General features: G+C 32.7%; 3 protein-coding genes across 5 annotated transcripts; all 3 read left to right on the plus strand.

Annotated features, from left to right (window-relative positions):
- Positions 1-1,743: 1,743 nt before the first annotated feature.
- On the plus strand, positions 1,744-10,437 carry LOC110809398 (uncharacterized). 3 transcript variants are annotated; one of them, XM_022035211.2, is made up of 6 exons: positions 1,744-2,362; positions 2,528-2,574; positions 3,744-3,969; positions 4,402-4,448; positions 4,750-4,843; positions 10,002-10,160. In XM_022035211.2, the coding sequence occupies exons 1-6, from the start codon at positions 1,822-1,824 to the stop codon at positions 10,013-10,015; spliced, it is 969 nt and encodes a 322-aa protein (XP_021890903.1). In that variant the 5' UTR covers positions 1,744-1,821; the 3' UTR covers positions 10,016-10,160. The 3 variants fall into 3 exon arrangements, with proteins under 3 accessions (XP_021890903.1, XP_021890904.1, XP_021890902.1); XM_022035212.2 differs by having other exon boundaries at positions 1,745-2,362; positions 4,753-4,843; XM_022035210.2 differs by lacking the exon at positions 4,750-4,843 and having other exon boundaries at positions 1,745-2,362; positions 10,002-10,437.
- An 8,275-nt stretch (positions 10,438-18,712) lies between these two features.
- Positions 18,713-21,568, plus strand: LOC110809413 (UDP-arabinopyranose mutase). Its single transcript, XM_088219226.1, has 3 exons — positions 18,713-19,045; positions 21,220-21,349; positions 21,428-21,568. The coding sequence occupies exons 1-3, from the start codon at positions 18,932-18,934 to the stop codon at positions 21,445-21,447; spliced, it is 264 nt and encodes an 87-aa protein (XP_088075352.1). The 5' UTR covers positions 18,713-18,931; the 3' UTR covers positions 21,448-21,568.
- A 2-nt stretch (positions 21,569-21,570) lies between these two features.
- On the plus strand, positions 21,571-22,935 carry RGP5 (Alpha-1,4-glucan-protein synthase family protein). The gene has a single exon (XM_088219216.1). The coding sequence runs from the start codon at positions 21,571-21,573 to the stop codon at positions 22,639-22,641; it is 1,071 nt and encodes a 356-aa protein (XP_088075342.1). The 3' UTR covers positions 22,642-22,935.
- Positions 22,936-23,734: the final 799 nt, after the last annotated feature.

Consider the following 23,734-nt stretch of genomic DNA (forward strand, 5'->3'; position numbering starts at 1 on the left):
ACAGATTTTTGAAAATATATGTAGATAACTAAGTTTACATATGAAAACGTTTGGAGTTAGAGGGGAGAAACAACTGAGAAGAAGAGACAATATTACTACTTCATCTAAATAAATTCACTCATGGTAGTAGGTTACACTATGTATTATGTTTCAATGAATGAACAAGAAATATTGTTTGCTTTTTAGCATTCTAAGGAATCAAATGAATCGCTAAGAAAAATACAAAGATAAGTAATAAATTTTAAAATATATGCAAGTAACACAATATGTATTTGAGACTGTTTGGAGTTTGAGGGAAGAAATAGTTGAAAAGAAAAGACCATCCGATGATTTAGAGTTGATGTAACAAAAAGATGATGCACAACCTTTAGATAAGGCTCTCTAGGTTGTGAAATAAATTGGTTTATTTTACACATTGCAAATGTAATTATGGCTTTAAAAGTACTAAATGTAATGCGTTAGATATATATGTACTAATGAATATTATATTATATAGAAATGTTATCTAGTTTATGTTTTTTCTTCGTAATGCATATAAATAAAATTTAATTAGTACTCAGTACAAGTTACTATTGCTTCATAGTGCAAACAAATGTAATCTACTTTTAGTTTTTTCTTTATTAACCGCTAGTATCCATTGCTTTACTACTTCGGAAAAGATCAACTAACTCCTATATCTTTTTACCCATTAGATAGTTCATTTTATTATTTACAGATTGTCACTAACAATCAAAGTTAAATGATAATTTTTTTTTTTAGAATTATAGATATCACATGTGTATAGAAATAAATAATTAAAATAAGAATAGTATTACTTTTTTTTCTCCAAGTAGTTTTTAAGTTCTTTAGCAGGTTTTGAGGGTGATGGAATAAAAACATTAAACATAATGTATTAGGTCCAAAAATCACCAACGATAATTTTTGAACTCGAACATTAATATTTAAGAGTCCAAACTTAAGTTATTCGTAATTTATAATTTAAATTTTTATATAAAGATAATCAAATACTTTTCTGATGTTAAATTGATATATCATAATCTTTACAATTAAAATATTTAATATTCTTATCAAATTATATATCATAATCATAAATTGAAATTAAAAAATCTATAAAAACTTAGGAATATATTAACATAAAGTTACCAAACTAAGGTGTTTTGACATTATTTACAATGTTTCAATTTTAAAAATAACTAATTTAACAAATTTTAAATCTATCCACTAACTCTCAAATGTTTAAGTTTAAATTATTCATATAATTTGGTTTGAATTTTTTTAAAAATAAGTAATTGTTGAATTTTATTTTATTTATTTTCTTTATTTGTTAAATTGTTTTTTTCTTAATTTTGTTAATTCAATAATCATTGTTTTTCATTCACTTTAAATTTAACAAAATAATAATTAAATCATCTCCGTAACTTATTTTAATATATAAAATATATTAGGATTCGAACCATTTGTATAACCTCTATTTTTTATTTAATTAAATTCGAACACAATAACAATAATTGACCGGCAACTTGCTACATGTAATCAGCCATAGGACGGTATTTTGCGAATTTATCTTGAAAGAAGGGAGTAATATGTAAACAAAGTAAACTTTAGGGGCCAAAACGCAAAGAAGAAAAACAGGAGGGCGGTGGCAGAGAGCGTACATTGAAATGCGGAACCACGTGGATCAACATGCAGTTTGTAAAATAAAAACTGTTGCAACCGTATGCGAACACGTGTCGCTTTCAGTTGCAGACTTATATCCCGTGTATCAACTTGTCCAACAAGCTACTCTCCCTCTTTCCCTCCAAAAACTCTCTCTTCTTTCTCATGATTTCTGTGGAGGTTCAGGAGGATGAGAAGATGAGTTCTGCGTTGAAGGACGGAGTAGTTGGAGTGGGAAGAAAGTTGTTGATGGCGACTTTCGTAGTATCATCCGCGCCGCTGGTTGTTCCGCCGCTTGCGGTGATTTCTGCCATGGGAGCACTTCTGTCGGTGCCTTGTGGAGTGTTCTTGGCTAGCTACGTTTGTACTCATAAGCTCATGAGTAAGTTGCTTCCCGACGCCACTCCTCCTCTTCTTAGTTCGTTTCTCCTACCTTATGAGGTTGAGGACGAGGATGGTAATTTAGGTTTGGTTAAGGAAAATGATGAAGAAGATGAGGTTGGGGTTGAGATTGAGTATCCGTCTGAGAAGCAACCGGAAGATGGGGTGAAGGTGGATGGAATTGAAGAAAAACAAGTGGAAGAGCAAGATGAGACTGAAACAGGAGAAGCTATTCATGTCCAACTTGTTACTACAACTATACAATACCAGGAAAAGGCAGAGGACACCTCTGCACCATCTGATACACAACAAATTTCTGAGAGAGGTAAATGATTAAATTCTTTTGAAGTTTTTTTTTTTTGATTGCTCACCATTTGCTCTCAAATTCGAACTTATAGTACATCTGATTAAAGTGATTAATTGTATTATATATATGTACATCTCGAATTTAGTGCTCACTAATCCGCTGAATATTTTTCTCTTATTGCAGAGGAACTTGAATTCAATGTGACTCCAGTTTCCTTGACTTGCATTGAGGTTAGAGACAACCCAATTAAAACCAGCATATATGAACATAATTATGTTATTGGGAAGAAGGCAGAGATTGTTCTCTTTTTCTTCTAATTGTTGACAATAGAAAAGCCTTATATCCGTAGGCATTAAGAACACACTAGAAAAGGTTAGGAATAAAAATTTTCTAATCTTATATTTATTAAGTTTGGGGGATTTTTTGTAACTATTTAGTCATTTCAAAATAATTAAAATATGAATAAAACATGAATAATATGATTCTATGTCATATATCAAGAATAATCTAGTAACTATGTTAAGAGTCTTTTGGTATTTAGTTTAAAAATTTTATGATACATAATAACATATATATATATAAATATATTCATTTTAGTGGTTTGTAGAGAAAAAAGTAATAGTAGGACGTGATGAACTTAGGATATGTGTGTAAAAGTTTTATACTTAGGATGTGATATGCTTTGGATATTTTATCTACAAAATGTTGTTTTTTTTTTTTTTAATTCTTTTAACTTCTGAAAAGTTAATGTTGGTATCCCTTTTTTGATCCTTTTAATTTCTATTTTTCCTCTTCTTCTTCTATTTCTTCCTCTATGACTATTCTTAATCACCATTCTTTTTGGTGTTTTAACATTTAAAAGAAACACTAACGATATGAAAAATATATATAAATGGCAATGGTAGATACCCGCCTTTAACTATCCAGTTGACGGCATTGTGGTGCCTAATCTAAAAGCCACACTATAAAATAGGCTGACTATCCAATTTTTTCTAGGATTTAAGCGACAGTCTCAGTTAATATCCGTATAAGTCTCCTTAAACCTTATGTCATTTTTTTTAATAGATAAACATGACTTATTATTGAAAAATCTCATTACGGAGCATGATCTCATGTTTATCCTTTTCAATTAAGATTTGACTTCCAAATGAATACAGTTAAGGATAATGAGTCTTAAAAAAACATAAAAACTTGGTAATATTTGGCCCGGCCCATGATTTAACTGAAGAAGATTTGGTGTCCCAAGTTTCAACGTCTTCTTATATGCTATGTTAGTAGGTCTTAGCTCAAAAACAGCTCTCCCTGCATCTGTTAAGAAACTAGCCCTTCACAGTTAGCTTTGCTAAGCACTAGAAACAATTGACTTCTGATTCATCTGCTTTTATCACCACTTGTACAGGTGCCCATTCAAACAGATGGGGCTGAACAGAAAGTACAAGATCAAAATAGGAGAGATGACAATCAGATTGAACCATCATCAACCGAATTTGTTCCCCAGAGCAAACCAGGAGAAGCAAAAGATGCCACTAATGTCCAACTAATACTAGTGGATACTACAGTGTATCAAGAAAAGCCAGAGGATACATCTGCACCTTTGAATATCAACAAACAAATTTCTGAGCAAGGTAATTAAATTCTTAGGCTACTTTTGGAACAAATCTAAAAATTTCGTGTACTTTAGTTACACATGGCAACTCAGGAGATGATGCATTTTTTTAAATGATAAGCATTGATCCCATATAAATTTCAGGCGAAATTAGAAAAAGCATCTCAAATTCTATCAAAATAGAATTGAAACATATCATTCTAACTTTGCCAGAGATTTCATCTAATCCAAGATCAACTTTTATTATTTTTTTTAAAACTTGACATCAACTCGTAGTGGAACCAAGTGCAGATTTACAAATAAATTTCATAAAATTTATGGATATTATCACTAGCTATCATTTACTCCCAAATACAAACACTAGACTTGATTGACGTGATCAATCTTATTGCTGTTTATATATATGTATATAAAGTTAATTTTATTTGTTGAGTACTTTCTCTCATTGCAGAGGAATATGAAAATAATCACGCTCGAGTTTCCTCAGCTTCCAATGAGGTTAGACACTTGACACCCAATTAAAACCAATATGTGTGTTTGTGTCCGTATCTTCTTATGCAAATATGGCTATGTTATTTAGAAGAGCTTAAAATTTTTCTTTTTTCTTTTTTTTTTGTTTCAATTGTTTTTAGTATGTTGTGATGCAAGAAATAATTGGACAACTATGAATAACAGAACCCTCCATCTGCATTAGTGCTTTTGACTTATGGTGGCTTGTTAGGAGTACACGATTCCGGTTAACTGTCCGACATTACACTTGGATTTAGTTAACTTTTTGTCTTGTTGCCTTTTGGATCAGCAGACAGGTGGGCAACCTATAAGTATACAACCTGGATCCAAGGGAGAGAGAAAGAAAAACAAAGATAAAAGAAAGAGGAAAACCGGCGATTCAGGTAACCGGTTTTACTCTTTCAGTTTTAGTGGTCTCACGACAGACTTCTTTTTTTTCTCAAAATATAAATGATAAATAATAGAACAAAATTCTATACCTCTTCTTCCCAACGAATAGTCAATGAGTAAAATGAAAAATAAGAGTAAAGGGTATAGTTGGAACAAATTCAGAATTTGTGAAATTCATTTGTAAAAATCTACATTTATTTTAATTATCAAAGAATATAAATTATATTAAGATATGCGACAAAAATTGAGCTCATATAAAATTTCATGTGAAATAGAAGAATCAATTCTTAGTTTCGCCAAATTTGTTTCGCCAAATTTGGTGAAATTTTGAAGACATTTTTCAAATTTCACGTGCGCCTCATAGGTTACTGTTCTAATTCTATAAGGAGTTTTGGATATTTATCATTTTGGATATGATTTCTTCATTAAGTGTGAGTTTATATGAATTTTACACAAACTCTTTATTTGTTCCTATATAGCCAAAAGAAACAAGATTTATGTTAATTATTAGTTTCACTGGAAATTCATGCTCGGTTTAAATGCAGTGATACAAAAATTAAAGCAAAAGACAGCCTTTGTTGAACTATTTTTTTCTTTTAACATACATAACAGAACATGGGTCCGGTCCTTAGATGTCGATAACGAGGTACCAAAGGTCATAAAATACTTCCAACCATTAGTTTAAATATAATCCGATTATAAAATATGTGTGATTGTCACAATCAATTTTCTAAAAATTTTGTTTCTAATATAAGAGTTCATACCAAGTTCAAACAAATTGTTTTTGATACTGTTTTTATATTAAAATAGTGATAAATCCAAAAATGTCTTGAATTTTAGTTAAAAGTAAAAAATACTAATGCTTAGTAGCATTGTTTGATTAAACGAAAGTCACATAGAGAATAAGAATCAACAATTTGTAAGGAGTGAAGCCTTTGGCTTTAACAAGTTTAGGTTTACTACCTAACAGCTATTTCATTGCACCCGTGAGACCCCTTACAACTGTAAAATTAATGTGATGAATTTTCCTACAATGCTTGCAATATGACCACAGAAAACCTCTAGAAATGCTCTTTATTTTCATAGCCACTCCTAATGGGAGGTACCTCGATTTCCATGAAATGAATTTCTTGATAAGCCTATCTAAGATCGGCTTCCGAGTACATAATGAATTCAATTGAGTACCCAGTTGCTTGTTCAAATGGGTCAATGGAAGACTGAAACTGTGTATTTAGTACCATAAGCCATGTCCGCAACCCCACTCTCATCCTCTCCCTGGTCAATCAAGCTACTCTTTGCAAAATTAACCTTCAGACTTGATGCCAACTTTAGACACCTAAGTTCTTCACGTCTCTAGTTTCTTTAATGGTTTACAAAAGACCAAGGTATCATCTGCATACTGGAGTAAGTTAAAGCTAGAAATTCCTTAACCCAAATGCACCCTTGAGAACAGGGCCAACTCCCTCTTAACCATCCATGTGATTCCCTCTTCAACAATATTAAAGAAAGGTGGGAGCAGTACGTCACCTAGTCACAGGTTTCGCCTCATCGAGAATCGACAAATGGGAGAGTCAATTACTAAAACCAAATGGGTCAATGGCTATACCCTGGAAAATGCCATTCCTCCATTTTAACTAGAGTTCATCCTTTGTGTCATTGATTTAAGAAGTTGCTATCAAAGAGTCAGCCTTTCTCATAGTGTTCTTTGATTACCATCCAACTTGACCTCTCCTCTTGGTCAAATTGATTGCACTACACAATCAAGCACAAAAGCAAATTAACAATTTCCAATTGAAATCCCCGCCCATAAACCTTGCTAACAATTTGTACATGGCCCCTAAAAGAGATATTAGTCTAAGGTCCTCGCTGGATGTTAGGTTGTCATCCTTACTGATTTTGAAGAGAGATGCATTGAAATACTTCAACAGCTTTCTGAAGCTACAAAAATTATCCCATTAACTTCTCCACATTATGTTTGAGTATTAACCAATTGCAGATTAAATCCATCAGACCCTAGAACACTGTCACCATTACAACCCTAAAGAGTCACAAAAACCTCCTCTTGTTTACATGAAGCCACTAAAGCTTTTGCTTGACTAGCCAGTGATAGCCTTTTAACCCTACTCTCTATCAATCTAACCCTTTCTTGACCCACCTTGTCAAAGTGACTTCTGAAAAAAAACTCTACTTTTTAAACAATCAACGCTAGTTGGGGATTAGGGTTGTAGACTAAGAAAAGCTACATTATTGATCAATCTTTTCCTCATACCACATAATGGAATAATTTAGTGTTCCCCGTCACACCCCCTTGACCACCTAATATTCAACTTCTGTCTCGCCTTACTTCCATCCAACCTAACCCACTTGCAGAGCTGCTCTCTCTTTTCTTTCATTTCTGGAGTCGAACGACTTTCATCCGCCTCTTCCTAATCCCTTAGTGACCTAAATATTTCATGATGAAGCCCTTCGATGTGGTGTCTCAACGGAAGCCACCTTTACTTGATTAGGATGTTGATACGTGCATCTTGATGAACAAAAATGCAAAACATGCAAAAGTTTATAAAAAAGGTTGTACAAATTGATGACGGAGCTGATATGTATAGAAAAATTAACTACTTCATCTTCTATGGCCTATCCAGATATATTGTAGTAACAGTTTGTAAGTAAATATTTTCAGGAATCTTTATGCTCTTCATTACTCCGTATTTATAGATACTAAATAGTTGTTTATCAAATCAACAGAAGATAGGAAAATTCTACTAATTAGTAACTCTAGACAATAAGAACTTTGGTGAATTTTAAAGATTTTCTTTTGAATAAAATTCCTTGATTATCAAAAATGTCCCCGAGAACAATGATAACAATAAAATCTCTTCTTGGCCTTGAATATTAGTGAAAAAAGCTAGTGTTGGCAACTATGCTGTGGCTATTATTACATTTTTTCTTTTTACTTTCTTTGATAGTCCAAATACACGTTGTAAAAAATGTTATTGTTGAGCTCTGCGTAGACACTACTAGTTGAGCTTTTGAGACTTGTGATTTGGTTTAAAAGGTTGAGTTAATGGTTCTTAGGCTCAAAGCATCAATATCAAAGTATCTCTCAGTCAGTTGATTCTGCACTGGTGCAACCTTAGACTTTGTGGATTTATTGTGATTGCTGAGCTCCATAAAAAAGTTAAGCAATAGAAGTTTTTGGACTAGTGATGAATTGGAAGATTGTTGGGACAGTATTGTTTAGGTGTAGGTTTTTACATAATCACCATTCCAACCACAACCACGATAACCATGTCTCTTATACTAGGCTAGTAAGATTTGCATGATAAGTTAAAGGATTATAGAAAAATTGAAACAATTAGTTAGATCATTCCGACCTATCTTAAGAGGAACGTGGCTTCCATTGGTTACATTTGAGATGAGGTACATTTTCCTTCAATCTACATTTTTAAGGAGTCTCCAAAGAAAATATTGGCTTTCACCTTTTAATTAAGCTTAACAAATTTGTCTTTATATCTACTCATGTGATTGTTTGCTCCATTATCCAAGTACTACAAACTATAAACCTCATTACCTTCTTCCTCAATTGTTAGCAACGAAGTCGACTCTTTAATTTCTTGGTTATCGTCAAAAAGATTTGACTTCTCTTCAAAATTATTAGTGGCACTATGACATTTCCAAGCAAAATGGCCAAGTTCATGACAACTATACCGGTCAACTTTAGATTTGACATGCCTCCTTTCATTTAATTTTGATAGTAGCCTTGTTCTCTTCCTCTTGCTCTTCCTTGTCCTCTTAGTGATGGTTAGCTTCTCTTCTCATTGTTTGAATAATCTCCATTAACTTTTCCTGTTCCACTAGGGCCACAAACACTTCCTCTTCCTCGTCGACATCCTCTAGATCGAGTTTTTTCTCATATGTCATTGTTTAAAGTAGAATTAGATTTGAGAAATTGCCTTAGTGGCTCTTTGTCTTCTTTGAATTTTTTCTTCATGACCCTTGCAGAGAACCATCATTGAGTATAGATCTTTGACTCTTCAATGACATATACCACATAGTCAAACTTAGAAATTAAAGAACGAAGAATCTTCTTCATTAAATGTACGTATCGCTTTCACTTTTGAACAATAATTTGAGATTGATTCAGATCCCTTCATCGTCAGATTTTCAAATGAACCCCTTAGCGATTGAAATCTCATCTTCTTCACTTTTTCCATATCTTGAAGAGACTTTTTTAGAATCTCCAAAAGTTCTTTTGAAGTAGTGGCATCAGTAACTTTTTCAAATATTGAATCATCCAAAAATTGATGGATAAGAGCGAGGGTTTGCTGATCTTTCTTTCTTGACTTGGACAAAGCTTCCTTGTCAGTGGGAGATAAATCTTCTTCATTTTGAGGCTTCTCATAGCCTTTGTCTCCGGTCTCTCGCATATCTTGAGAGCTAAGCAACATTTTCATTCATAGACACCATCCCTCATAATGCTTTATGAGACGAGGGACTTTGAAGAAAGAAACTACATTGTTGGGTATCTTTCAATTCTTTTCACATTCCTCTCAGCTTTTTGGAATTTAGCCTTATATCACTTTGTTGAAGAAAGAAAAAACTATTTTGGAAAAAAAGAAAATTATAGGAAGAGATTTTTTTTTGTTTGCTTTCAAATGCTGAGTACAAGGGAGTATTTATAGGTTCAAAAAGCAAACAAAGAGACATATTTACATTATTCCTAATTAATGGTGCAGTACAAAGACATTTTTAAATTGGTTAATAAATTCCATAAAAATTCTTAATTGCTTAAAAATTTTAATAACGATAAGAATTATAAGAGTCACAATAAATTCTTTTGGAGCTTTAAAACGACTAAGAGTCACAATGTGTTGTAAGAGTCATATTTAATAATTTTATATTATTATTTTTAACTTTTGGAGTTTTAAAACGACTAAGAGTTACAATGCATCCTAAGAGTCATATTTAATAATTTTAGATTATTATTTTTAACTTTTGGAGCTTTAAAACGAGTAAAAAACTTAACTAAATACTACATGAAGAGCAGTTAATGGTTGCTTTGATGGCATTATAAAAATATGTCACCGAATGTATGCATTGCATTTATGATTCAGAAATTGTGAGTAAACAAAAAAAAATTGTTTTTGGTTGTAGGTTCAGCTCGATGAAGAAAAGATATGGGAGCGGATGGACGCAATGAGAGTAATAGTAGGATATAAAGGTGCAAGAAGCACAAGTTTTATTGAGGAGCTGAAGGCTCTTTACATCTTTACAGGAGTGGAGCTTCCTGCCTCTTTCATGGATACATCTGATCTTGTGGAAGTCAATGACAAGCTTCGTTTTCTCATGTCGGTGGTAGGAGTTAAGTAACTTTGAAACCTTTCTGCTCTCCAATTGGCTGTTAGTATCTTTAGATGTTTTTGTGCTCTAAACATGGTCTTTGCTGTTTTAGGATTTTGACATTAGAAACACAGGCTAGTAGTTTGCAGAATTGTGTCTTAATGCTTGTTTTTTAAATATCTTTGGCTGTGTTATGAACAAAATGAACTTTGTTCAGGTTTCGTTGAAAAATTTAAACTTATTTTTCAAAGTGATTTTCTTTTTTGTTTTTCAAAATTTGGCATCTTAAATTTATCGAGTGGAATTAGAATGTTCACTTAAGGATTAAGTTAGTACTTAAAAAATATTTAAGATTCATAGATATTTAATTCTCTGTTATAGTCAAAAATATTTTTAGTATTGATATATTAATGTTTTATGTAGATTGAAATTTTACATAGAAAAAAAAAAAAGATATGATATTTTGGTATCATGATATAAAATTTATTGTATTATTGTTTTAAAAAGATATGATATTTTGGTATCATGATATAAAATTTATTGTATTATTGTTTTAGGTAGATTGAAATTATTTTATAATTAGAATTTTGTTAAATTATACAAATATGAGTAGAGGAGAGAGATTAGGACCCAATTCAGAATCAATATTACAGATTTACCTGTAAACACTAATTTTATTTTGAAAAATCATTGTGTCAATCATTTTGTTAGTTCTTTAGATTTGAATGTAGTTGAATAATTTTTATTCTTTAAAACTAAATATTGCAATAAGTTTTAAAATGGTTTTTAATATTTAGAATAATTTATATGAGATATGTATAATTTTATGAAGTTAGATAATATGAACTGAAAATAAAATATTGCATGCCAATAAAGATATCATAATGGCTTATATCCTATTTTTTTTTAACATCTACGGAAAATTATGATAAACTTTTACTGCTCCCAAACTTTATACATGATATGTATCTAAGAAAAATAAAAAAGAAAAAAAAAACGCTGCAGAGAAAATGCATGGCAACTATGTATACTATTTCGTGCTCCCTCTAAGGGAAGACCACCCGACCGAAAGGGACTTGACTTGTCCGAACCGAACGATAGCAGCTTAAAGCTAAGCCTATCACGAGCAGCATCGCTGCTTGATCAAAGTATGGGGCAAAGCATCAAGTGCTTTGACTTTGTCCCCCGGGATCCACCACGGGTTGGGTTCGGAGAGCACTTTTAGTCTTTGCTGGTGAATGGAAGGACCCTTATCAAGCAAGAAAGAAGTGGCTCTATTTATTATTATGGTAAATCGGTTCACCTTAATTTATACACCAGTACTGGCATTCGGCATCTAAGCAATGGCTGCATTTCTTAAATCGGTTTATCAATACTCAATAATCAAATTTTATAGAGTATGAATGTATATATTTTGCACTAAAAAATTATAAATCTTAACCTAAATTTTAGCATTGAAAGTAAGACGATATTTATTCTATTTGTGCATTCTAAGATAAATTTTCTTTATAATTATAGCTTAGATTTTCGTCCATTAATTTATAGAAGTATAAGTGAAATACCCACTTGTTCTACCTAAAACCTCATAAATTATATTATTTAGCATATGGTATAAGTTAAATTTATACACCAATCAAATTTAATTTAAATGGAATAAATCAATCGAAAACTATTGTGTTGATTAGTTTATCAATACCTGCAAAAGACTAAAAGAAAAAAAAAAAGTACCCCCAAAAAAATTAAAAGATCTTAAACCTCATAAAATAAATAGTAAGAGATAGAGTTTAATACCATTTTTAATGTTGTAACATAGAGGTGATATTGTAAGAAGGAGTCTATACGCATACAACAACCTATAATGGTATTTTGAAATGTCGTGACAAAGTTGATCAAAATTATAACTACTCAAAAAATATTCACATAAAACCCCAAATTTAATTAAATTATGATAGCTTTATAAAAAAAATATATTATCATATTTTATTTGACTTATACTTAATAATTTGATATTCACTTAATGTGAACTCTATGACAAAAGATGTATATAAATATGTGAAGATCAGTAAACTTACACAAGAGAAAAGTTCCAAAACCTATTTCTTAGCACCAATGTGACATATATATTAAAGTTAAAAAGTTAAAGATAAAACTAGTCACTTGAGAAATCAAAACCAAACATTAATTGAATGAAAACTATAGGATTAATTTAATTATGCATCACATACTTAAGTTATTATTACTTTTGTAAGATATTAAATAATTAATATCTAAAATCTAGATGAAAATATAACATACTTAAATCAAACGCAACGTAAAAACACAAATAATTTAGATAACTAGATTTTTAATATACTGTTCGTAATGATGTTCTCTTGTTGAAGCCTCAGTTTTAATAACTAGAAGAAAAAAATGTTATTCTTGTTTTTATGTATTCTTTTTTTCCTCCTCTTGAGTCTCAATTGAGTTGTAAGTGAAATTTTAACTTATAAATCTATTATTTAATAAAAAAAACTATAAAATTTTCATTTATATCTTCTAAGAAGTTATAAGAAATGTTTGAGCAAGCTTTTGGGAGCTTTTGTATTGAGAAAACACAAGTGATTAGTAAGTTAAACACAAAAAAAATAACTAGTAAATTAGTGAGCTACGTATCAAGAACAACTAGCGGTATAAGAAATGTTTGGAAACTTTTGTGACTTCTTATGTAGAGGATATATAAATGGTTGGTGAGCTACGTACTAAGAACAAGAAATTGCAAGTGTTGCGAGACTTTGAAAAAAGTTGGGAAATCTCAAGTAATAGGCTTGAGAAAGATGATATACCTGCAAGTGGTGTGACTAAATGGTGAGACAGAAGTTTTGTTTGAAAAGATTAAATATAGAGTACAGAAATTACTCACAATAGAAGCTAAAACCATAGTAAATAATATTGAGTTGTATTAATTTCTTTATAAAACTGTTACAAATAAATTTTTTTATAATGTTATAATAAGAACCCGACTAGAAATAGAAAATCCTAAAAAACTAAGAATTTGATTAGAAATAGGAAATGTTAACGAAACTAGAAAATTAAAATAAATCTTAGACTTAAACCACAAAAGACCAAAAATAATAAGATAATAACACTTAGAATTAAATTAGGAATAACACTTAAACTATGAAAGTGTGTTGCATCAGTTCCCTCGTTTTGAAGAAAACTTGTTCCTAAATTTCACGGTTTGTAAAAAAAACTCACTAACAGAATAGTAATAAAAAATATCAACAACATTAAAGGTACTTGAGATATTCATATCAACAAAAAGATCAATCTTATAAGCATATCACTAATCTTCTGAAGAGTCCTAAAAAGGAAAAAAAAAATTCTTCTCCAACTTATTGTAAGAACCTATTGGAAAGTAATGTTTGAGGAGATGAACCATCGTCTAATCACTTTTTTGAAAACTTTATAATGTAAATTTGTATCTTTTAAATTTTGCCTAACTTCTTGGTGAATCTATTGTACACGCTCTGCAAATTTTATTGCACTAGGATTAACACCGACAAAGAGAGGAAGTCGAATCAAATCAATTGTATGTTTTAGAGCACAATTGTAGACAACTTTAAAAACAACTTTTTTGATAAAATAATTGGGGCATTTTTATCAAGACAAAATTGATCTATGGAAGACCAACATCCCATTGCTATAACTTATCTCCAACACTTAATTGAATCATATTACCAATGATACGATTAGCTACTTCAATTTATTCATTAGTTTATGGATGACTAGTATTGTCGTATTTTCAGGAAATATCAAGTAATCTCTGCAAATTCTTCCATAAATGACTTGAAAATTTTACATCTTGGTTAAAAATAATAGAATAGAAAACACCATATACAAAAATAATTTCTTTAAAGAACAAGTAAGTCACATAAGAAGCATATAAAATTTTATAACAAGGAAATAAGTGAACAATTTTAGAAAAATGATTAACGATAATAAACATCAAATTAACACCTTGTTAAGTCTGTAGTGAGCCAAGAACAAAATCCATAACCAAATCTTGTCGTATTATATTATAAACAAGTAGAGGCATATAAAGATTGGCATTTTAAGCTTGTCCTTTGACCTTTTTGCAAATAAGGCATAATTGAATATAATGTCCTTATCTATTTTAAGTTGAGGTTAATAGAATATTTTAAGATAGTACAACATGTAATCACTACTTAGTAATCTTTTTTATGGATGTGAGATCATCTAAAACATGTTTTTGATGCATTTGATCATATTGTGGTTATATGTATATTTCTAATAATTTTGCATTTGTTTAAAATGTTAGTTATAAACAAGATATTTCAACTAATAAATTTGTAATGACATTTATACAAATAAAAATAGAGAAGATACTTAGTAAATCAATTTTGTTTTCCTATAGTTATGAGATTATTTTAGTGAATGCACAAAAAAAAATCCAACTTGCCTAGTAAGACTAAGTGTGAATATGATGTAATACCCGAACCTGAAAATTGGCATGTGATTAATTTCAAAAATTAAAAAATATATAAAAATATAATTTTAAAATTTATGAATTTTTATTTAATGTGAAATTAAGAAAAAAAAATAGATTGAGGATGAAATTGAAAATAATTTTGAGAAAAAATGGTGAAACTTTGGGTTCAGATAATATTTTTGAAAGAAAAATCAGAAATTGGGGGGGCCAAAATACAATTAAAGAAAATTGCACCACATAGGACCGCCCAGTCAGCAGTCTCGACGAACCAGAGAATGCCGTGTGGCAAGACACGCTGTGATGCAGAATCCCAAGACCCTTGCTTGAACCTTAAAACTTTTCAATCAGTATAGAACATAATTTAGATCACAAATAAAAAGTAATCAAATTTGTTCAATCACCCAAATGGTAGAAGTTAAATAGAACCTAAGAAAGATAAATGATATTCCTTGAACCCAATCCAAACAAACACCAAAAACAATTGAAATAGGAAATTAAAATTGAAATACAAGTGATAACAATTGTATTCTAAATCAACACCTTGTGCATAACGTGAAAAGAAAGTCAAAACGCTCTCAACTCAATTCTAAAATATTTGATTACAACTCTTGATGTCTACAAAGAAGAGTTCTTTTGGTATTTATAGTTAAAGAAATCAATGATAAGTTATAACACAATAACTACAATTGTAACTCCCACAATAACTAGGCTAATTATGTGATAATTACAATTATAACTCCAATAATAACTAGGCTAATTATAGGCATGTAATTGTTATGTAATTCCTTGTAACTCCAATTTTGTTAACCAACACCACTAATTGTTTGTGACACCATATAGTTATAGGCTCATTCTTGTAATAACACTAAGATAAGATTTAAGCCCAAATGAGTTATACTTGATTATATGAGCTTAATTAACTCAAACTAAAATAAAACAATCCAAAATACTTAAAACAACTCAATTAATATAGCTCATACACAAGACTTATTCACCCATTACTAATAAGACTCAAACAAACCCAAATTATCCCAAATCATTTAAACTCAATTAAAGTTATGAATTTGAGCTGTTCAAAGAGCTCATATTTGAACTTTTCACAATTGGCCAGCCCATCATCCACATGTTTTTGAGTGAAAACTTGGAGCAACTCTTTAAACTTTTTTGCCGTTGATCTTATTACTGGTTCGCTGAAACTTTCTAGGTTTGGAACTCTATTTGTGTTAACGTCATTTGAAATTTGCTCCAAGTCACCTTTTGATGCTATTTGAATATCTTGAATGTTTTTAGCCTTATTTGCATCACGTTGACTTAGTGCCACGTGAGAGCCAACGCTGACAATCTGCATACTTGCGATCGGACGGTCCGGATGCATTCCCACGCGCGTGGACGGTCCTGATCCGTTCCCTCTTTAGGCACAATCGAACGGTCATGATTAAACGCAATGAATGGTTCAGATTCGTTCCCTCTTTAAATGCAATTATACAGTCGAGATCAAATTGCGATGAACGGTCTAGATTTATTTCATCTTTAAATGCGATCGGGGGTTGAGATCAAGGACAATGAACGGTTCAGATTTAAGAGAGACGGGTATAAATATCTCGCATAATACTGAATCCAAACCCTAGCCACCAGCCTCCTGCTGGAGAAGAAGAACCAGTCACTAGAGAAGGGAGTCGACCGTCGTCCGTCATCACGCCGGAGCCACCTTCAACCGCCAAAAAAGATAAAAATTCTCCTATTCGCTCGGAATTTGATTTTGAACACCTCCATGACCAAATCAAAGCAAAAAGAATGGCGGATGAGCCGAAAACTGCGGGTAAAGCATGACAGCAGTGCTGTAGGAAAAATCCGAAACCGCCTCCGATGACTCATTTCTGTTTTCCGTTTCATGCAATTTTTTCACCATTATGTTCACCGTTCTATTTTCTACAGGTTGAGCGAAGAAAAATTTCCAGCTGTGAAGTTGAGCCAGCGGAGCCACCGCATCGAAAAATTCCCCTGCCGATAAGTTTTTATTTTTTGACTTTTTTGGCAAACCGAGACCTTTTAACGTGTTTTCTCGCAGAAATGAGTATAAAAAACGTCGAAACGGACCAAAACTGGCCAAAACTACCAAGTCGAGGCAAACCGTCACCATAGGAGGCGATGCCATTGCCAGAGCACAACGGTGCCGCCGTGTTGGAATTCTGAAATTGGCTAGAAAAAATTTTTAACATTGATTTTTGGATATTTAGGTATGTGAAGCGTGTTTTAATCTCCGTAGAAAAATTCAGAAAACCCGGGAACCGCCAGTAGGTGCAGTAGAAAGTTCGGTATTTCAGACAATGATTCGAGTAAGAATCCCTCACCTTATTTTCTGTTATCGAATTGAAGTTTAATTATCAATAATATGTATTTTACGTAATTTAAAAAAATTTCGAGAATTAATTACAGGTTACTAATGGAGTCAGAACTAGTTATTTATTATTGTTTGTTATATTTAACCGATTGTTTGATTTTACAGTTTTAAATGCATAATAATATACTGAGATTGGTAAAATGATTCAGTTGTATTTTCTTGATACATGTATTGTTTGCCTTACTTCGATTTACGGTTAAATTGTGAAACTGAAAATTAAATGTAAACGAAAAATTGATTGGTTAAGTGAATGTATGAATGGTAGCATTATTGGATAACATAGAAGATGGTGGACGGACCGGGTACATAGAGAACCCTACCGTGAATGTCGCTTCATACCGGACGGGATATCGATGATTGGTATTTTTGACGCTCATACCGGACGGGTTACGGGGACGATCCGTTTCACACTCATACCCGATGGGGTATTGAAGGATGGTATTCTTGGCACTCATACCGGACGGGGTATGAGGATGGTTGGTTAGTTGACAATGTTAAATAATGGTTCACGCGTAATGAGATATCCCTATAAGCCCCTAAGGATACCAGTAGACAAATAAAGAGGAAAAGTTAATGTTCTTGCACACTTGAATATAAAATTGGAATATTACTTGGGTTATTGTCTCTATAGGTCGATTTTGAAAATCTCGTAACGATAAATATATGCAATAAATGATTTTCTTTATGATAAATAAATTTACTTAAATCAAGAGCTCCATTGGTTGTTTTTATGATTTTTACCAACCTTCAGTTTCTGTATCGGTGAGTAGTGTGATATTCTTATTGAATTAGTGTACCTCACTTTTCATTAACTATTTCAGATCAAGAGAACCAAGACCCATATTCCGATCAATAAGAGAGTTGTGAACAGTTCACCACTCGAACTCCTTCAAAAGCTAGTTATGGTCGTCCTAAGATGCTTAGTTGTTTACTTTTCATTTATTTTTTTGATTTTTATTTATTCTTTTAGAAGTAACATTTCTGTACCCCTATTGAGTATTTTAAACTATTGTATAAGAAATGCAAATACTAACTCTATTATTCTGCTTTTGCATTCAATACATATTTTTATTTTCTTTTAAGTTCCGAACCTTTACATATGAAAATTTAATTCAACTATATAAACTATTAGGAAATCATTTGGGATTGATATGTGAGGTGGAAGTTTAATAGCTCATTAGAGTGCAATTGATAATTATGTAACTCATAATAAAAATACATTTATTTTTAACTTATAAATTCTACATGTAAAAATCTTTTTCTGTTTCATAACATTTTACTTTAGAACTTACTTTTATATTTGTTCATAATATCATAATGTTTTAATTTATAATTTTATTTTCAGATTTAACTCATAATAACATGTGAATATGTAAATAAATATTATAATAAACTTTGACATAACAATTAATATAAAAAGAAATAATTCTCCTCCATTATCTTTTCTTCTTTTTTTGATTAATATTGTAGTTTTTCTCATAGTATTTTTATATTTTACTTATTTTTTAACAAAATTTTAGTTTATTTTTTCCTTTAAGAGCTATTTATTTTTAATTTTTTTTTTAATTTTTACTAATTTTTAAATCGATGCGGATATTTCCAGAAACATTTTTAAAATGGATAAAATTACTGAAACGCACGCGCGTGGGTGTGGATCTTCTACGCTGAGCCCCGAAGCATCGGACGACGGAGAAACCAGTGCGCGAGAAAAAGGTCAGCGTCTTGCAGGCTGCAATCTCGGGTTAAAATATTGGACCAGTTCTCCATCACGTCCTCTCTTGTTTTGCATCTATGGAACTATTATGTAGGTGCTGCTCTCTAACCGTCTTCTACATATAAGTCCTTCATGAATGAATGAGAACCTCCCCATCGTTGCTTTCTCTAACAATTGACTCCGCTGTCCTTAATCTTTCTCTCATCTCCGATCTCTCTCCTCTTCCCGATCACATCCTTCTCGATCTCTTTCTGGTAAACGCACACTCTCTCTGCTGATTTATTGCTTTATTTTTTGAAGTGCTTTTCGTTATGATGCTCGCGTCTGGTATCTGAAGTTGGCTTTGCTGTGTGCATTTAGTGTATGCTGCAGTGCACTGATTATGAAATTTGTTGCTTCTTGTTTGTTAGTTGTGGCGGTGTTATTCCGTTTTGTAGATGTTTTGTGGCTTTACTCGGAATATTGTGATCTGGATCTTTTTTAGCTAAATTTCGTTGAAGAGTAGTTTTCGTATTCGTTTCATGTGTGAATTGTGGAATTATTTTCGAGTTCTGAATCTAGGTGTTCTACGAATTGCAAACAGTTACAGAATGTCATTGAAGTGAATGTGTTATCTGTTCTGTAAGTTTCTGATCTTCTGGTGCTTTTGACCTTTTACGCTATTCTTTTGGTTTGTCTGAACCATATACTGTTCCCCTATTGTGAAACAAACTATGTTGTGTTACAGCCTCGAGTTTTTCTTATATGAAAAATGGTTGAGAAATCTTGTTCCAAGTGATGGGTCATTTTTCCTTTGTTAGCTCTTTGATTTTGAGTTGTGAAATTAGGTTTTTTCCTCAAGATCAATGGCGAGTTCATTTCTGGTGCTTATAAAATGTTGTCAGAAAGAATATTAATTGTGATTGATAGGTCTCTAGTCATAATTTAAGGTTTTTTTTTTTGCTGTAAACAATGTAGTCAATGATGCAATATCCACTTCATTTTTGTCATCATTAACATGCATAAAAAAATTTGGAAGTCGTTGAGAAATCTAATTATGTATAGAAGGACTACTAAATAACATATTCAAGTATCAATTTAGGAGCTTGTCTTGTAAAAGCTCTACAGGTGTAAAACACCCAAAAACTATGAGCTATATGCTCACTTCCATATGTTGCATTGGGTAGCACTAGCTCCTACAAAAATATTACTGGTTGTTATAGCTGTAGCTAGATATACAGAATGGATGCATTATTTTTATGTAAGATTAAATGAATGTTTTTCTGTTTGTGTATGCTGGTTATCTATTTCTTCTCTGCTTCTCTACATGAAGTCACTGATCAACTGATCTTTTACTCGAGTTCTTTGATTCAATAAGCAGTACTTCTGGAATTGGAGAAGGAATTATTTTCTCTCTTTATAACATGCTTTTAGAATTTTTTCCTTGTGATTGTAAATTGTAAAGTCCATATGCAGTTATTGTGTCTGCTCCATCGTCACTGTAAATTGGCTATTTAATTCTGAAACAAATTCAATATGAAGGATAGGATGAAAGCAGTTGAACTCTTCCTTGAAAAGAGTTGTACATTACAATTATTGGTCTTTTACTTTTTTTTCCCTGCTAAACAAAATGAAGGTTGGGATGAAGGCAGTTGGAATCTTCCTTGAAAAGAGTTGTCAGGGTCGAGTTATGTTCCACTACCTGTTCTTGCCTTTTTATACTTTATTTTCCACTGCCAAAAATTGCTCTGATGAATCAAGTGAAAGAGATCATTTTAGGATTTAATTGTATAATCTATGACATGTTTTTTGGGTTTGGAACATTCATGAAAACATCCTCTAAATTCAATTCTCATAGCATTTTGACCCATATTCATATAAGAAGAAAAATTATTTCAGTCCCATTTTTAAGGAATATTTCACTTTTTAATAAAAAAGAAAGAATTATTATTGGAGAGAAAAGAGAAAGATATAGATAAGACATCGTCAAAAGCCACCAAAAAGAAGAAGAGGAAGAAATAAAAAACAAAGAAGAAAGTTAAGAGAAAACTGCAGCATAGTTCCTCAGTAACAAATTGAAAGAGACATCTCCATTTGGCCCTCATATAAGCCAACAAAGTTCTTAGGCACTACTCTTTAAATCTAAGGTTGCTTGTTAGCCAGGGTTACAATCTAGGTTCCTTCTAGTTGAAGATTTGACAATATGCGAGTAACCTAAGGTGTGACTGCAACACTCTGCAATCTAGATCAGCAGTATAACGGGGAAATTCTTGCTATATTTGCATAGAGGATAATGGCGTTGCCTTTCCTAAGTGTGCGGAATGAATCAATTCAGTTTCCTTGAAATTTTCTTCCTTTTTGTGCATTCACTTTATTATCTCCTTCGTCATTACTCTTAGCTTGTTCTTGCATGTTGATTCCCTTGTTGATTGATTTTCATGATATGTAGAGAACTTTGAAAGCTGGAAAGCTGAATGAGCGAGTTCTGAGACTGTTCATGACAGCTGGCAAAGACGAAGTCCTTTCATTGATTGAGGCACTCAATATCCAGCATATCTCCACTCCTGTCCTTCCTACAAGTAGGTTAAATTTGAACTTGTTCTTCCATCTCTACACTGTTCGAAGTGAAACTAATGCGATTTATTTTTCTCCTGCAGGATGTTCTGAGAAATTCTAAGATTGCTTAAGGTGGTATGACAACAAGAGTTCAAAGACAAATATTAGTTGGTTTTAGCAGGCAAAACAGAGTTTTTACATAGCAGGCGAGTAGATCTTTTTAGGGCCATTTTTACCACTTGATATGATGTCTGTAGCAAATGTAAAAGACAATGAGATTGACATTGTGATAGGGGCTCTCCATGCTGACCTTACTTCTTTCATGAATGCCTGGAAACCACTATTTTCTCGATTCCACTTGATAATTATCAAGGACCCTGATCTTAAGGAGGACCTTAAAATTCCACAAGGCTTTGACCTTGATGTCTATACAAAGTCTGATATAGATCGAGTTGTGGGCCCTTCTGTTTCTGGTATTTTTTCTGGTTACTCATGCAGATATTTTGGTTACCTTATATCTCGAAAGAAGTACATTTTCTCTGTAGATGATGACTGTCTCCCAGCCAAGGATAGTAAGGGCTTCTTGGTAGATGCTGTCTCCCAGCATATCACCAACCTCGCGACTCCTGCAACCCCATTCTTCTTTAATACACTATATGACCCTTTCCGTGACGGTGCAGATTTTGTCCGTGGATACCCATTTAGCCTACGGAGTGGCGTAAACTGTGCTTTATCCTGTGGTCTTTGGCTGAATTTAGCTGATTACGATGCACCAACACAAGCCCTCAAGCCAGGGCAGAGGAATTCTCGATATGTTGATGCAGTTTTGACTGTTCCAGTTAGGGCCATGGTGCCTATCAGTGGAATAAATATTGCCTTTAATCGTGAGGCAGTAGGGCCAGCATTGTTGCCTGCTTTGAGGTTGTCTGGTGAAGGAAAGCTCAGGTGGGAAACAGTGGAAGATATATGGTCTGGAATGTGTGTTAAAGTTGTTTGCGACCATCTGGGGCTTGGTGTGAAAACTGGTCTGCCTTATGTGTGGAGAAATGATGGAAGTGATGCCATAGAGAGCTTGCGAAAAGAGTGGGAAGGGGTGAAGCTGATGGAGCAAATTGTACCATTTTTTCAGACGATGAGATTGCCACAGACAGCAACTACAGCAGAGGATTGCGTGGTTGAGATGGCAAAATTGGTGAAGCAGCAGCTCGGGTCAGTGGATCCTGTATTTGCTCGTGCTGCTGAAGCCATGTTGGAGTGGATCAAGCTGTGGAAGGCTGTTGGATTGAGGTCATCATCTCCTGCAGTTCAGAAGTAATGAACTTCTCCTTTTCTTGATTTTTTTGGGGATAATTTTGTCACATTGATAACTCTTACCATTCGTAGAACTACTTTTTTCTTGTTTTTCGAAATGGGACGGTAATAAAAAGATGTTACTACTCTTGTTGTTACAGAGTCTGGTGTTGTGTTAGGTTTTGTATCACTTTAATTTCATATTAAAATGTACTGCTGTATTTAGATGTAGGGTTTTTTTTTTGGTGGAATAGCGTTGTGATGTAGTTACTTTATTTGGCGCCGTAATAAACTAACTTGGGAAGTAATTTTATGCAAATGTTCTTGTATGTAATATTCGGGTCTGAAATTTGATTCGGGATCAATTTTCATGTTTATAAAATAATTAAAAATATTAATTTTATTTTATTTTATTAAATTATTTGAGAAAAATAAGTTAGAGACGAAATTAAAAGCAATTTTTGGAAAAATTCGTGAAATTTTGAATTCGAAATGTGTTTTTAAAAGAAAAATTAGAAGGAGTCAAAATACAAAAAGAGAAAATTCGGCCATGTGGGACGGCCAGTCAAGAGCCACTACAAACTAAAGCACATCGCGTGGTAAAATATGCTGACATCGATGTCACGCTGGAGGCCACGTGAGCGATCTGCGTGCCCAGCGATCCCAAGCTCAGATTCAATCTCACGCATGTGAACGACTCATATCATTTCCTCCTTAGGTACGATCGGACGGACGAGATCAATCGCGATGAACGGTCCAGATTTGTCCACACAATCAATCTAAACAGGTAACGATCGGACGACTCTCATCGCTCCACGTCAATGCGAATGGACAATCCAGATTGACACAGGATAAATATATAAACATCGCGTCACGGGGGAACCCTAACCCTAGCTGCACCTGCCCTTGGAGAAGAAGGACCAGCCGCCGGAGAAAGAGACTGATCCACCGCCGCCGCCGCATCGGAGTTACCACCGACTGGCAAAAAAGATAAAATTTTCTCCTACCCATTCGGAATTCGATTTCGAGTCTCACTGTGGCTATATCGGAGCAAAAGGGACGGAGGATGAGCCGAAAACTACGGGCAAAGCCTGGCAGAGTCGCTGCGGTTGAAATCC

Source organism: Carica papaya, chromosome 1, assembly GCF_054855325.1.
Source record: "Carica papaya isolate Zhongbai chromosome 1, ASM5485532v1, whole genome shotgun sequence".
NCBI lineage: Eukaryota > Viridiplantae > Streptophyta > Magnoliopsida > Brassicales > Caricaceae > Carica > Carica papaya.

Excerpts from the sequence above, each read along its gene's own strand:
- LOC110809398 (XM_022035210.2), top strand. The coding sequence starts at position 1,822 with ATGATTTCTGTGGAGGTTCAGGAGGATGAGAAGATGAGTTCTGCGTTG. Across the intron at positions 2,363-2,527 it reads ACAACAAATTTCTGAGAGAG|AGGAACTTGAATTCAATGTG; the intron begins GTAAATGATTAA and ends CTCTTATTGCAG. Across the intron at positions 3,970-4,401 it reads CAAACAAATTTCTGAGCAAG|AGGAATATGAAAATAATCAC; the intron begins GTAATTAAATTC and ends CTCTCATTGCAG.
- LOC110809413 (XM_088219226.1), top strand. The coding sequence starts at position 18,932 with ATGAGAACCTCCCCATCGTTGCTTTCTCTAACAATTGACTCCGCTGTC. Across the intron at positions 19,046-21,219 it reads TCCTTCTCGATCTCTTTCTG|AGAACTTTGAAAGCTGGAAA; the intron begins GTAAACGCACAC and ends CATGATATGTAG. Across the intron at positions 21,350-21,427 it reads CACTCCTGTCCTTCCTACAA|GATGTTCTGAGAAATTCTAA; the intron begins GTAGGTTAAATT and ends TTTCTCCTGCAG.
- RGP5 (XM_088219216.1), top strand. The coding sequence starts at position 21,571 with ATGATGTCTGTAGCAAATGTAAAAGACAATGAGATTGACATTGTGATA.